Below are 13059 nucleotides of genomic sequence, written 5' to 3'. Positions count from 1 at the left end.
GGGGAAGAAAAGGGAGCAGAGCTTCTGCGTAACCTCAGGACACGTGAGCGGGCTCTCTTTAAAAAGACTCCTTAAGATACGCGTTTCACTCTTCTGGGTCCCTCATACAGGGGGGCTCGCACAGTATTTGTCCTTTTGTGTCTGGCTCACGTCACTCGGCGTGAGGTCAAGGCTCCCCCCCAACCCAGCAGGTGTCAGGTGTCCCCTTTGGGGCTGAACGCCCTTCCCTGCACGCGCAGGCTGCATTTTGCTCGCCCGTTCATCCGCCCGTGGACACGTGGTGTGGTCCCACCCCTCGGCCCCCGCGGAAGACGCTGCCGTGAATGTGGGCACGCCAGCACCTCCTCGAGGCCCTGCTTTCCATTCTTTTGGGCGCAGACCCGGAGGGGGAGCTGCTGGATGGCGGGGAAGTCTGCTCGATGCCCCGAGGGGCCGCCAGCCGGCGGCTCCCAGAGCGGAACGGTGCCCGCGGCTGCCGACTGCTCTACACCCTCCCAGCACCCGCTCTGCTAGTCAGAGTCGCCATCCCCGAGGACACGAGGCGGAGAAAGATGACCTTTCACTGTGCCCTGCAGAAGCACTGATGTAGGAAAAGCAACCGGCGGTGAAGCGTCGCAAGATGAAAACATCTCAACCTGCAAACGCACGCAGCTAAAAATAACTCAAAGGAAGAGAGGTGTTTTCAGGGAGGTTGTTGACGTAAGCGTGCGATGGAGATGCCCTCTGGTTTGCTGGCTTGGCTGGGCCCTCCCTGTGACTCCTGGGACCATTCAGGCGACAGGGAGACGGGTACGGGAGCCAGGGGACGGCGTCCTGGGAGCCCCTTATGGTCGGGGACAACTTGACGGCGTCATTTCAGTGTCCAGGGCAGCGCCCCCCGGGGGGAAAGAGTGAGCCGCACACAGTACCCTGGGAGCTGTTTGTGTTACTTTTTGAAATTCAATTCTAGAAACACAGGAAATTTCAAAAAGAACACAGAGGGACCCCGATTACCCTTGACTCCGCTTTCCCCAACGGCCGTATCTTACGTCACCGCGGATGACATCAGAACTCTCACGTGACCACAGCACGTTATCAACCCCAGGAAGGGTTTTGCGTGCGCGAGAAGCTCGATTCGTCACAGGGGCACATCCGTGCCACCACCGTCACAATCAAGACGCGGGAGGGGAGGCCCGGTCCGTCAGACAGAAGACTTCGCAGGCGCGTACCCCGCCCCCCCCAGTCACACCCCCTCTGCCCCGGCATCCCTCACCCCTGCCAGGCGCGAATCCGTTCTCCACCTCTGTAATGCTGTCATTTGAAGGGCTTAGTACAGATGGAGTCCTACGTGATGCGACCGCTGGCGACTGGCCTTTGTCTTCACTCAGCGAAGTGCCCTCCAGGTCCATTCGGGCTGTCACGCGGATCAAGGGCATCCCTTTTTCACTGCTGCGTAATTCTCCGCGGGGGTGTGACACAGCTGGCTCAACCGCCCACCCACCGGGTTCCCCCCCACTCGGGGCTGTTACAGATCAGGCCGCTTTGAAGAATGGTGCACAGGTTTTCTGTGGACTCGAGCCGTCGCTTCTCCAGGATGAATGCCCCGGAGAGCAATGAGTCAGACTGGGTCGCCTACGGAGTGGATGCGTTGTCTGCTAAGAAGCTGCCACGGGGGCCCCGTTTCTCCGCACCCTCACCCGCGCGTGGGGCCGTCACACGTTCACTTTAGCCGCTCTCAGCGCCGTAAGCTGGCATCTCACCACGGTTTCAATCTGCACGTCCCCGCTGGCTAACGAGAGCGACGGGTGCCGTCCGTAAAGCCTCAGTAAGGCGTCCCCTCACATCCTCCGCCCATTTTCTCGGACCCTCTGGCTTGGCTGGTTGGTCTGTTTCTATTGTTGTGTTCTGAAGCTTCCCGGACGTCCGGATCCCGTCAGACGCGCGGCTCGCGGCCCGTTCTCCCTCCCGACAGACTGCTTTTCGCCCTCCCAACAGGGCGTCTGCAGAATGAAGGTTTTCAAGTGGGCCAAGGGCCACTTACGAACTCTGCCTTCTACGGATTATGCTTTGGGGTCACGCTGGACACCCGTGCGCCAAGCCCCCGGCCCCCAGATGTCCTCCTAGGTTCTTAGGAAAGTCTCACAGCTTCACACGTTAAAGTGCATTATGCAACTTGAGTTAGTTTTTGCATCAGATGTGAGGTCAGGGTTCATTCTGCCTTCAGACGAGCATCTGAGTCAGCACCACGGAGCTGCTCCGCACCTGTGCCCCAAACCGGCGGCCCTACGTGCGTGGGTCTGCGTCTAGGTTCTCTCTGCTGTCCCCACCGCCCTCTGCGTCCGTCCCTCGGCCACCACCGCACTCGGTGGACCGCGGTCGTTACCACAGTCTGGAGCAAGTCTTACAACAGGGGAGGGTGTTTCCTCTCATGCAACTGTTCTTGAAAATTATTTAAGCCGTTCCCATTTCCTTTACTTTCTCTATACATTCTACAACAATATCGCTTCTCGGCCTTTTGGCTAAGATCAAGTGTAGTATACATTCTACAACAACCTTGCCTTCACCTACATGAAATCTCGCTGGGATTCACACGTGTAATTGTGGTAACGTTGTAGTTCACAGAACCTACCCAAAACATTACCGTTTCAATATGTAATTAATATAAGAAAAATGAATGAATTTTTTTCACGCTAAGTCTTAGAAAGCCCGTGTGTGACTTACACGTATGTATCCTACCTGCATTTGGACCAGCCGTGTCAAGTGCTCAGCCCTGGTCGAGAGGCCCAGGGGATTTTAAGCAAGAAGGACATCTTCCCACTGGGCACATGACCCGTGAAAATATTAAAAGCAAGAAGGGAAAAGTCACGAACAGGAAAAAGCAGACAAGTAATTGCTAGACAAACACATGCGGCGGAACGGTCCCGAAAGACGGTCTGGGGCGGGGGGTGGGGGTGGGCAGGGGAGTAGTAGGTGGGTAGAGAGGAACTTCGTGGTTAATAAATCTGTGAGACATTGCAGAGTCCCATTCTGGAGTCCTGATACACAACGGCACATTAAAGGCCCTGAGAAGTCCTGCAATAAGAATTTGCTGGAATGTGTTTACGCCGCAGCCTCTGAACTTATTTGGGCACGAACACTTCTACACACACTGTTTCGCACGCTAGAGAACCTCAGAGAGCTCAGACCGGGTGCGTCAGTACGAGGGAAGGGCCTGGTCCTGCCGTGGGGCACAGGCACCAGGGACTAGGCTGTGAGTCTGGCTCTGCCCTGCACTGGATGTTAGACACCTCGTGTTAGTTATCTCCCCTCTCTGGGTCTCGGTTTCCTCATTTGCACAAGGAGTCCCCTTCCGGCCTGCACAGGTACGATCTGAAAATTCTAGCTCATCATTAGAATCCCATAAAACAGTGGCTTTCTGGCACTTTCCACAGCACAGTCCTCCCCCCCGCCCCCCCCCCCCGCCCCAGCCCCAACTATGCTTTTGCTCTGTATATACGTTCTAGAAGCAAGCCTTCAAGTGCCAGAGAGAAGCAGGAGGATGCAGCAATCACGCCTCACTGCTTAGTCCACGCTCAGGAACTTGGCACGGACAATTCTGGAAACTGGTTATAACCTCCGGTTCTCTCCCATCTTCTTCCCCACCATCTGTGACCCTTTGCTCCAGCCCAACTCGGTGATTTCCCCAGGCCCTAGGAGCTTTCATTTCTGCACCTTCCCTGAGTCTCCCTCCCCCGCACTCCCACCAGCCGCACTGCCTCACCTCCTCTCTGCCTCCTCCGGTGCCTCCCCCCTCCCCCCTGCCTGTGCTCCCCCTGCCCCAGCATCGCGTCTACAGCCCCAGGCTGTCGCTGTTAATGCCCACGCCCTCTTGCCCTGCCTCGGTGAGCACACCATGGGGACCCAGGATGAGTGTGACAGACCACCACCCGGCCGGGCCCGGGGCTCATCGCCATCCGGGAAACATCTCATCGCTCACAGACTGACTTCCAGGAGCCACTCGATCTGCCCCGCGGGCTCCCCCTCCGGCATCTGCAGGCCGACAGTGGTTCGCGAGAGCAGACGCGGGGAGTCCAGCGCCCCTGTCTGACGTCTTGAAAAGGGACGGACACAGAACACGGGCCTCTGCTGCGGCCACGGGTGACCAGGTCAGTGGGCTTCCAACTTCAGGAGGGGAGCAGCTCCCCGACCGGTACGTGCTTCCAGACGTGGGCCACGGGCCGTGGGGGCAGGAGGGCAAGCGAGCGGCGTGGCACAGACCCACAGCGTGAGAACCCACCCGGCCCGGTTCCAGCCACCTCCCAGGGCGGAGTGGAAGGATCTGTCCCGCCTGCCCCTCTCTCCTTCCCTCATCTGAAGTAACTTTCCCCCACGAGAGGGAGCAGCTACACACACACACACACACACACACACACACACTGTGTGTGGAAGCCAGAAGGCAGCCCCTGCCCGTCCCTGCGTCCCGTCGCTAGGTCACTCCTTCCACGGGGGGGCCACACTGTCCTGGGGTTTCCTTGGGGTGCACGGGAGGGACGTCTTTTGTGGAGATGTGCCCTCTTTGCAGATGTCTCTACTCGCGTCTCAGACAACAGACGACGGTTAGCCGGGACCCGGCCGTGTTCACTCCACGCAGGGAAGGTAGGACTCCACCGTCCCTCCGCGTCCAACGTCACGGCTGGGACGGCTGACACCTTCTTGGCCGGGCCACCTCTGCACATGACTCGCTGCCCCCAGAAGCTTTCAGAATTTCTGTCTTACGCCACCGACCTTTGCAGGGGCCCTGGCGCCCACGCGCTCGGGCCCTCCAGCCTCCGGATTTTCTTCTGTCACTTCTTTGATAACTTCTTCTGTTTTCTCTTCCTGAGCCCGAGTTTCATCGAAGCCCACATCGACACTTCCGATGCTCACGTGTGGTTTTTAAGAGGATTTCTGATCAAAGAGGGAAGACAGACGTCTGCACTCTGCCCCCCTAAAAATGGGAACTGAGGTAATATCGACTTTCCCATGCGGATCAGAGCTCCGATGGACAGCCTCACACGGAGACATGGGAGGGTGAGGCCTGCTTCTTAATCGTGGGCCTCGTGGGACACTTTCGAACTGGGCCCCTTGGGAGCGCTGGTGATGAAAAGAACCTCGTGCATCCTCAGGGGAAGGAGGGGAGCTCCGTGGAGAGCAAAGCGGCACAGAACAAAGTCCCGGGAAGCCCGGCGTGCCGGGGAAAGGGGGCCCCGGGGGACGTGTGGACATTGAGAACACAGAATCCACGGACAGGACGGCCGCGGCCTGGTCAGAACGAGGGTTGTGTCAACCTCTGCGCTAACATCGTGCCAACGTTTTGTACCTGGTTTTGGCCACGATCGAAGGCAAACTTACTGTAACTAACGAGCACATGTATTTTTAAGCCACCAAAGCCAAAGGCCTTCGGTTACGCAACACCCGGACCACTCCTCCTCTAAGACAGACTCTGTCCTGCAGGCACGGTCTCCCCTCCCCACAGACGAGCGGGAAGGGATAGTCCTGCCACATCACCCCGAGCGTTATCCCCGCACGAATCATGATGTAAGGACGGCCGACTCACAGAGGGTTTGCCTCCAGCGACATCAAGGGCATCAATGCCGGTGCCCTGAACCTGCACGACATCCGTGCTCGCGGCCGTAACTGGGGACACGGGTCATGCTGCGGGTCGAGAACAAGCCAGACGGAGCCAGGAAGACGTGGCACAAATGAGGCAGAGATCGGCATCATCCCAGAGAGACCCAAGTCTCAGCCTTACGCAAGCTCGTGGAAATCTGACCCTGCAGGCCCAGGAAGGCGCAGGGGAGGGTCCACAGCGGGGTTCCTTTGGGCTTTATCAGGGTGAGGGGCCCCAGTAGGGCCCCCGCCGTGACCCCAGCCGCCCCCACTGTGCTTCTGCAGGGCTGCTCCACGGCCAGCTGCCGGCCTCGGCGACCCCTTCTCGTTGCCCGTTCTGGAAACTCTTCCCTCCGTCTGTCAAACTCCCACCCGATCTTTCAGGCCTCCCCCTAACGGCCCCTCCTCCCCGACCCTGTCCGGCCCCACACAGGCACGCCGCACCCACTTTTCCCTGGGAGGCCCCAGGCCACCCCCACCTTCCTCACTGCACACCTCTCTCTGTGGCAGTTTACAGCCGTGCAACGTTCCCTCCAGCCTCCATCTGAGCTCACCCTCAAACGCAAATGTTTTCCTTAATGTCCCCTCCCCCGTGACCTCGAAGGCCCCACTTCTCTTTCTACTGCAAAGCTCCCGGGAAGGACTCTGTCGGCTTCCTCAACTATCGTTCCCTCTTGAACGGGAGGATTCGCTCCCAGGGCTCCACCAAAGCCCTCCCACCAGCCCTGTCCTCGCCTTCCAGCTTGCTGAGCCCAGCCCTCCATCAACGAGGCACCAGCCGTCACACCCTCCCTCTGGAACCTAGTTCGCGTCTCTCGGGGTGCCTTCCCAAGTCCCTTTCCCTTCCTGTCCCCTGTCCAAAGCCACCTCCGTAGGGTGACCCGGGCTGCCCCCTGGTCCCCTCTCCCTCTGGACCCAGCCCCTGCCCCCACGTCGCCTCCCGGGCCCGTGTCCCCGGTCCGTTCCTCGGCCCCGACCCCACCGACCGCTTTGCTGACAACCCGGCACTTAAGCTCACACTGCTCGTCCCTAGTTTTAACAGCCGCAAGGACAGGATTTCCAGCATTTTATAAATATTGGCTTCTTGAAATAAAACCGTTAGGTCGCTCCTCTAAGCACGTCTGCTGGAATCGAAGCGCGACAGCGTGATCTCCACGGCCATCCGTGTACCACGCACGCGAACCAGCTCTCCCTCAACTGTCACCGTCCACGGCCCTTTTGCATCTGTGACCGCCGCTCCCCTCGCTGCGAGCGGGAAGGGACAGCCACGGTTACGGACTCGCGCTCGGCAGGACTCCACGGGGCCACCTGCGGGTGTGCACGTGAACTCAGGCACGCAGGTCCAACCAGGCCAGCTCTTCTAGGCCCGCAGGCTGTGATGGCGTCTTCCGGGTCGGGCCGGGGCTGCGCGAATTGGAACCCCGCCGACGCCGACAAAATGACAGCACGTGTTCCGGCGAACAGTCATCTGGCAAAGAAGCCACGTCCGATGAGGCGCACAGGCCTTTTCCCCAGTGGGCTGGCCCGCCACGGACAAGTGTGCAGATCCGTTCCCACTCCAGTTCTCTAAGTGTGAGTGCGGGAGTCCCGTTCCACAGGCGTGTGGCCGGGAAGGGAGAGCTCTGTTAGAGCAGCGCCTCCCACGGCCACCATCCTGCCACGGTGAGTGCCACGGGCTCCGTCCGCGTAAGGACGCCTTCCACGTGCTGCAAGCCTGAGGTCTCTGACCCGCAGCGAGGCCACTCCCCCGACACCCCACCCCCCCATCTGTAGGGATCCCTCCCGGGCTGCGAGGGGTAGGACCCCTCTCCAGGATGCCGGTGCGTCAGGAAGGTGAGGACCCGGCCCCTCCCCCGGCCCCCAGCCAGGGTCTCTCCCGCCCCAGACGGAGAGGGGCAGTTGGAAGACGCCGCTGTCTACTCCTCCTCCCGGGGCCCCCACACACCGGTCACCTGCACCTCGGTAATCGGCACCTCCTGTCACCTGCCACGCATTTCCCAACCAAACCTGCAGCGGGGCCTCCTGGCTCTAGAAATATACTTTGTCCTACTTCCTCATTTCCCTCCCGCCTCCACCCTGTTTGTAATGGAATCCTGTCAGGCCCGGATTCCCCACGTGGCCGCCACAGACACAGATCTTGTCCCACCCCTGCCGAAGCCCTCTGTGGCATCCGTCTGGCACTCGGGATAAACTGAGCGGCGGACAGCCCGGGCTTCCCCCCCCCCACCACCACCACACCGCCTCTCCCCCCTGGGCACACGCAGCTGGCTCCACACCGGGCCCTTTACGCGTGCCACTCATCTGCCCCCGACACGCTCACCCCCGACCTCCACGAGCACCTCACGGCACTGGTCTCAGCCCCAACGCCCCCTGCTCAGACTGCCTGAGCGTGCCCCCCCCCACCACAGCCTCCCCCTGCTTCCTCTCCCCTACACCCTCCAACCCCAACCGCTGCCCACCTCACTGAGTGTTACTATTCGTTGTCAACACCTTCCTCCGCCCTCCACAGCGTGGGGCGCGAGAGGCAGGGCCTTCTGGCTTGTCCGACACAACAGGCCCTGGCTGAATAAATCTGTGTCGAACGAACAGCCGGGGAGATGAGGACACATCATGAGCTGTTTCAGGGGAGCCGGGCACAGATCACCCACACCGCACAAACGTGAACAGCACACCGCCAAGTGCACCTGAGTCACTGCTTAACAAACTTAACCTCTGAGACCACGTGTATCAGAAACATTCCTTCCATCTCCCTTAAACGTTTGCAAAACGGGAGGCGCGTTCCTGTCCTGGCTCTCTCCCCAGAGAACGATAGCAAAAGAATGGTGATTAGAAGGGTATCTGAAGCAAACTGAGTTCTTTCTCAACTATAATTACTCCCAGAAAAGGGATCAGCCTTGCAATTGGGGTTGACTGATTGATTGATTGATTGGCCTTCTGGTTAAAAACATAACAATAACGGTCCCTTCTGCTTCCAAAAGAGAATGTAACATTATATTCTTTGTTGGCAACTTTTTTGCCAACGTAGGAATCAAAGAAATCAACAGGGGAGAAAAAAAACTCTGTACAAAGGAAGGACTTCGCCGTTTTTCCCTTTCAAAATCCAAACTTCGCAGCTCTATTTCTGAGCCGTTCACCGTAAGGCAGTGATGTCAAGGAAATCGGAAGCCGTGTGGAGCCGTGAAAATATGGAAAACGTGCAGGTCTGAAACAAAATATCTGGTGTGCTGTGTCGGGGAGGGGCGCCTCCCTCCTCACAACACTGCCTACCTCTCCACACTCTCTGGGAGAGTTCTTGCTGTTCCCTGTTAGGGTTCATCACAAAACCAGGGGCTCCCTTACTTTTCATCCTCAAAAATACCTTCGGGAACCAAGCTGAGTTCTCCAAATTTACCTGGTGAATCTGGATTTTAGGGAAGTGGCTTAAGCAAACGTGGTGTTGTGTTGGTGGCTTTAATCACGTAGACGGGTCCATGTGTCACTGATGTCACACTCCTACCATTTTAACGTACCCTTGGGGACGGTGGGGGCAATTTCTGAGCATTTGGGGGAGAAACCCCATCCCCTACGCGAAGAGCTTAATAAAGGTAAGCCCGTTACCCTATCAGGCCGGTGGATTTTCCACAGCGAGTTTACTCCTGTCTTCTCTAACCTGACCCTCGCCGCGCACACCTGTCCCTCGCGCGAGAGGCCACAGGGCCAGCGCCTCCACCTGTCCGCGCTGGGCCGAGCCGGGCCGGGCCTCACCTGTGCGGCCGGCGAGCCCCTCCCGGGGTCGGCCACCCACCCCGTGTCACCTGTCCAGGGACTTCACTCCCTTCCCTCGGCCACCCAAGGGCTTACGGAAACGGGGTGAGGGGGGAGCGGGGTGCCCTCGGGGGGAGGGGGGGCCTAGGGAACCCCATCGCCCGGACTCCGGGGTCTGCGCTCCTAACCTCCGGGGCGGGGGTCCGGGACCCTCCCCGAGCGCCCCCCGGGGGGCCGGGCGCCAGGACTGGGGGTCCGGGGTGGGGGGATGGGGGCGGTGACATCACGCCGGGCCGTCGGCGGCGAGGGCGCCCGGGGGCGGGGACCGCGGGCCGGGGCCGGGGGCGGAGGAGCCCCCGCGCCGCACCCACGGGCGAGCGCGGCCCCGCGCCCCGCACCCCGCACCCCGCGCCGGCCGGGCCGTGGGCGGCGGGCGGCGGGCTGCGGGCCCGGAGCGCGCGGGCCGCGGGGCGGCGGGGCGGGCGGGCGGCGCGCAGGGCGATCCCGGAGCGGCTCCGGGAAATCCAGCCGGGTTTTGACTCCGATCGCCCACGGAGCCCGCAGCCGGCGAATGTAACAAAGAACAAGCGGCATGGCGGCTGGACCGGGGCGGGCGGCGGGCGGGCGGGGCCGGGGCGGCGGGCCGGGCGCGGGGCGCGGGGCGCGGGGCGCGGGCCGGGCCGGGCCGGGGCGGCGCGCGGGGGCGGCGGCGGGCGCGGGGCCCCGGGCTTTACCTGCCTGTGGAATGTGCAGAGCGGGCTCGGATCCGGACTCCGGGTTGCGATCCGCTCCGGAAACTGCGCAGCACCGGAAGCCGGGGGGCGGCGGCGGGGCATTGTGGGAGTTGTAGTTCGCGCGGGCGCCGGCGGCGCGGACGGGGGGCCGACGGAGAGCGGGCGGCGTGCACGGGCAGCGGCGGGGCGCGGGCGGCGCGGACCCGGGGCAGCGAGCAGGTCGCGGGCGGTGTGGACGGGGAGTGGGAAAGCGGGCCGCGCGAACCGGGGGTTGTGGACCCGGGAGCGGACGGCGGGGGCTGGGCAGCAGGTCGTAAGCTGTGTGGACCGGGAGTGGGAGAGCGGATGATGTGGATTGGAGAGCAGCGAGGCGTGGATGGTGATGCGGGGGGCAAGGGCGGCGTGGACGGAGAGCGGCAGGGAGCAGGCAGTGTAGACCGGGCTTGGGAAAGTGGGTGGTGTGGCTCCCGGAGCGGGCGATGTGGATCGGGTAGTGGGAAAGCGGGCGGTGAAGACAGGAGAGTGGCGAGGCGCCAGTGGTTGATAGAGGAAAAGGGCGGCGTGGACGGAGAGCGGCAGGGGGCAGGCGGCTTAGACCCGGAGTGGGAGAGTGGGTGGCGTGGCGCCGGGAGCGGACGGTGTGGATGGCGAGGCGGAGGGCAGGGGCGGCGTGGATCCGGACCGGCCTGGGAGAAGCGGGGCTGGCTCTGCTGCCCCTTCCCCGGAGGCGTGGCTGGTGTGACCCTGGCAGCGACGCATGACCATTGCAAATATCGATTCTACCCCTGTGCTGCACAAACCCACAGCCCACAGCTCCCGGGGCCCCTGTAAGTCTCTTCTGGTGGCTGCTGGAGCCATAATTTCTTTTGGGGGCGGGGAGACTTGGAAGAAAGGGTCGGATTTTTCTTTAAAACCTGTCTGAGATTTGCTGCCAGGTGGTAGTTCTGAAAGGAGCCAATAGTGTGCCCCAGTCCTCCTGGTCCACTCAGGGAACCCGCCCCGGAGCGCTTACAATGCCCCAACAAGCTGGGGAAGTACCAGGAGGCAGCATCTGGACCCCGCAGGGTGGGCTCTTGAAATACACACCTTGACCCGTGTGATGCTGGAAGGTTTGGGAATACCACCACCCTGGCCAGGGCAACTGAGGCCAGACTGCTCCCTGACTCTCCCCACCCTGGGGGCTCGGTGGCCTGCTGACTGACCTCCATCAAAAGTGCATGCGGGCGGGCGGGCACCTGGGTAGATCAGTCGGTTAAGCCTCCGACTCTTGATTTTGGCTCAGGTCATGCCCCCCAGGGTGGTGAGATCCAGCCACGCGTTGAGCTCTGTGCTGGGCTTGGAGTCTGCTTAAGATTCTCTCTCTCGCTCTCCTTTTGTCCCTCTCCCCCACTCGCAGGCTCGCTTGCTCTCTCTCTCAAAACAAAACCCCAAAACGTGTGGCCACAGAATGTTAGAAGGGACTAGAGGAGTCTTTTAGTCTCCGGAGCAGAGCAGTAACACTGTCTTCTTCATTTCTGCCTGGCAGAAAGTTCCACTGATAAACTGCAAGAAGGGACAAGCAGATGGAAAAAGAATTTGAAATTGACATCAGACAGGACTCATTTGCCTCCTACACGGGAAGCTCCTAGGAATCAACGGGAAAAAGGTAAAGAACCCAATAGAAAAACGGACAGTTCCCAGTAGAGGAAATACAATGGATCAGGGCGCCTGGGCGGCCCAGTGGTTAAGCCTCCGATGTCAGCTAGGGTCGTGATCTCTCGGTCGTGGGTTCCAGCCCCGCGTCGGGCGCTGTGCCAAAAATTCGGAGCCTGGAGCCTGCTTCAGATTCTGTGTATGTGTGTGTGTCTCTCTCTCAAAAACAAACAAACATTAAAAAAATTAAAAAAAAGCAAGCAAGCAGGCATAGTGGCTCTTAAGCTTAAGCAAAGCTCTTCAACTGTACTGCTACAGGAGAAAAAGCAAAGTGGCAGCACAATCATTTTCACCTGTTACGTTAGCAGATTGGGCTTTTTTTAAAGCTTAATAGCATCATTTTGAAGAGAGTGTATAAAATGAGCTGTCTCATCCTTTCCTGGTGGGAGAATAATTTGGTATAACCCCCATGGGGGCCCTTGGTTAATATGGAAATTCTAAATGCATAGAGCCTACGGCACGGCAGTCCCACGAGCAGAAATGTGTTCTCAGCTAGACTCACTTGTGTGAATGGGTATGTGTGCAAGCTTGGTGATGAGTGAGGGCCCATCGAAACGGCGTGGCAGGAGGGTAGAAGGCTGAGCGGCTGCCCAGGGAGCAAGCTGAGTGTGGCCCGGGTGCCCCGAGCTTCTGTCTCCGCCCCTCCCTGACAATCTGCAGTGGCTTCCTGATGGCTTGTACTGTGGGGCTCAACCTCAGCCTGCGACGCCTTTCTTGATCATCACCTCCACACCCTTCCCCTGCTCACACCCGCCCCAGCTGTGGATCCCAACCTCCCTCCAGCCCTCTGTTCCTCAGTCACATCTTCAGGGTCTTTTGTACGTATTCCCTCTACCTTGGAATGCTCTCTGGGGCTTTCCGCCACCATCTACCTCTTCAGCATTCGGGTCTCTGTTCAGTCCCCGAGAGCCGTAGACTGACCCCTGCAGCCTGCAGCTAACGCATACCCCGCGCCTACCCCCGCCCCTCTAGTGACCTCACGGTTCTCGAATGCCCAGGTGGTTGGCCGCCGAGGCCTCTGCACATCAAACACGGGTAGGACAGCAGAGCGGAAACCTGTACAAGCGGAAGACCTGACCCCGTCTAAAGCCATTTCTTGTGTCGGTTTGTGCAGCACAGGGGTGGAATCGATATTTGCTATGGTCATCGCATCTTCAAAAGAATTCCCAACGGGTTCAGTATATTCCTTCCGTGAAAGTTGGAAGGAATAAAGCTGCCTTTTAAGGCAGATTTATATCCAAGTTTTTTTTAGTGTTTATTTATTTGGGGGGGGAGGGGCAGA

At 60.0% G+C, this 13059-nt stretch overlaps 2 protein-coding genes across 3 annotated transcripts in view; one reads left to right on the top strand and one right to left on the bottom strand.

The window, feature by feature from the left end:
* PRDM15 (PR/SET domain 15) overlaps positions 1–10134 on the bottom strand; it is a 67242-nt gene extending 57108 nt beyond the window's left edge. For both annotated transcript variants that reach the window (XM_042998469.1, XM_042998471.1), the window contains exon 1: positions 10086–10134. The gene's annotated coding sequence lies outside the window, so the exon portion shown is untranslated. The remainder of the gene's footprint in view (positions 1–10085) is intronic.
* Positions 7422–11750, top strand: LOC107180404 (glycine-rich cell wall structural protein 1.0-like). The gene is made up of 4 exons (XM_042956618.1): positions 7422–7440; positions 9213–9362; positions 10105–10912; positions 11611–11750. The coding sequence occupies exons 1-4, from the start codon at positions 7422–7424 to the stop codon at positions 11621–11623; spliced, it is 990 nt and encodes a 329-aa protein (XP_042812552.1). The 3' UTR covers positions 11624–11750.
* Positions 11751–13059: the final 1309 nt, after the last annotated feature.

This window comes from Panthera tigris, chromosome C2 (assembly GCF_018350195.1).
Source record: "Panthera tigris isolate Pti1 chromosome C2, P.tigris_Pti1_mat1.1, whole genome shotgun sequence".
Lineage (NCBI taxonomy): Eukaryota > Metazoa > Chordata > Mammalia > Carnivora > Felidae > Panthera > Panthera tigris.
Note: the sequence above shows the minus strand (reverse complement) of the source record. Positions and strands in the feature narration are given on the sequence as shown.

Bases quoted from the DNA above. Each gene is read 5' to 3' on its own strand.
- LOC107180404 (XM_042956618.1), top strand. The intron at 9,363-10,104 runs GCGAGCCCCTCC...TGGAATGTGCAG, and splicing joins GGGCCTCACCTGTGCGGCCG to AGCGGGCTCGGATCCGGACT.